We start from the raw sequence: 2,050 nt of genomic DNA, 5'->3' as shown, positions 1-2,050 counted from the left end.
AGTTTACATAAGAAAAAAAATACATTTTACAGTAATAAGAAAAGGAAATTTTTCACAACTACTATTTGAATATACTATATAATACAAAAAATAAAATGGAATTGGTAAAAACGAAAAGAAAAAATAATAGGTATATAAAGGTAAAAGTAATAGGTGTCTGTGAATGTCTGCAACGCTACTTGTCTGTGACGCACTGTGTCTGTAGCAGTGGTGAAGGATGGAATTTTGGATGGAAGCCATCTCAAAGAAAAGGAAATTCATACCGCTCGATAGGAACTCCGGTTTGTCATACATCCATACATTTATATTCATTACAATAATGTATGTATAGATTTTTAAAAGGTAACCGGGAATCAGCCTGTATGGACTCTTCGCCGCTGGTCTGTTATAATAAACGGACCTTGCGCTGGGGGTTAAAAATGACCTATCATTACAGATATGCAGACCAAGTTAAGGCACGCAAACCTAATTCGCGAAAGGCACGAACAAAGGGTCCAATACAAGCTCGGGTCCATAGCTGCCGGCATCCAGGGTCACTTTCGAGACATGCTCAACTACTATCGTAGCATGGCTGAGATCAAGAGTTTTAAAAGGGAAACGTACGATGTCTGGGCTATTATTACCGCCTTTACAATTTTGCGTGAGTGTAAACTTACCTCAGAATAATTACATAATACTCGCTATAGCTTGGAAAATGTGTTGATGACACTCCCATGGTATACGGGCGTCGGGAGGGGAAGCCCTCGGGTGTGAAGTCGTGAGATCTGAGAATCTCAGACCTCGAACTAATTACTTAAGGATCTGTCTCGCTAAACGTTACTCTTCAAAGTATATGACCACCGATCTAATGCGATTAAAAAATTGTCTCTATAGAATCGATGTTTCATACATAGTTGCTCCAAGGTCCCATTTATACTAAAAATAATTTTGATCCGTGAAAAGGTAGCAGACAGACAGACTTGCATTCGCATTTATAAAATTAGTATAGATAGATAACTGAGAGAAAGAGAGGAAGTTAATACTCAAAATTGGATTACAAAAATAAGAAAACTAATGTCAAATAAAGGTTAAATTCACAACACTTGTCAGGACAACTTAATTAACAAATCAAACTGTAACCAAAATAAGACCCTAGAATGGCAGAGAATGACCTTGAGTGGAGTCACGCACTTGTGAACGTTGAGTGTAGGGTTAAAGGTGCCTTTGACTGTTCCGCAAGTCCCCTTTTCCTCTCAAGTCACTCTCCCCGCCTATCCCAAGTAACCCATAAAGAATTACACAACAAGAGATGTGGACAGCTCGAACGGCACGAGCACACTGAAGCCGTCCGTACCGCAAGTCTTTGGAACGCGGCGATAACAGGAGAGATTACAAAGAGATAAATACATTTTTTCAAAGCGTTAGTAGAAAGAGAATCAACGGCTTATATGTAGAGATTCGATTTGAGTTTGTGTTTCACTGCATTTGTTTTTAATTTTGAATTTTTCGCTTATGTTTCGTCGTCATCAACCCATATTCGAATCACTGCTGAGCTCGAGTCTCCTCTTAGACTGAGAGGGGTAAGGCCAACAGTCCACCACGCTGGCCCAATGCGGATTGGCAGACTTAACACACGCAGAGAATTAAGATAATTCTCTGGTATGCAGGTTTCCTCACGATGTTTTCCTTCACCGATTGAGACACGTGATATTTAATTTCTTAAAATGCACAACAACTGACAAGTTGGAGGTGCATGCCCCGGACCGGATTCGAACCCACACCCTCCGAAGACAGAGGTCATATTCACTGGGCTATCACGGCTCTCTATGTTTCAGAGGGTAAATACAACGAGATACGGCTAGAGTGCGGTCTCTACCGCGACATAGTCCAAGAGTTGGAAAAAACCAGCAGCACGCACGGCTACACCACGCCGGCGCGCACCAAGCGAGCGACCGGACGGCGAGCGAACACTTGGCGACCGAGAAAACTACTCTAACTACTGTCAAATTAAACAATACAAATGCAAATATATATTATATATATTATATTTAAATCAATTCAAGGCATTTTC

General features: G+C 40.7%; 1 protein-coding gene across 1 annotated transcript; it reads left to right on the top strand.

Annotated features, from left to right (window-relative positions):
* The first annotated feature begins 436 nt into the window (after positions 1–436).
* Positions 437–1,986, top strand: LOC112055830 (uncharacterized). Its single transcript, XM_052890252.1, has 2 exons — positions 437–640; positions 1,815–1,986. Exons 1-2 carry the CDS (start codon positions 439–441, stop codon positions 1,973–1,975), a joined length of 363 nt encoding a protein of 120 aa, XP_052746212.1. The 5' UTR covers positions 437–438; the 3' UTR covers positions 1,976–1,986.
* Positions 1,987–2,050: the final 64 nt, after the last annotated feature.

This window comes from Bicyclus anynana, chromosome 27, assembly GCF_947172395.1.
Source record: "Bicyclus anynana chromosome 27, ilBicAnyn1.1, whole genome shotgun sequence".
NCBI classification, from domain to species: domain Eukaryota; kingdom Metazoa; phylum Arthropoda; class Insecta; order Lepidoptera; family Nymphalidae; genus Bicyclus; species Bicyclus anynana.
Note: the sequence above shows the minus strand (reverse complement) of the source record. Positions and strands in the feature narration are given on the sequence as shown.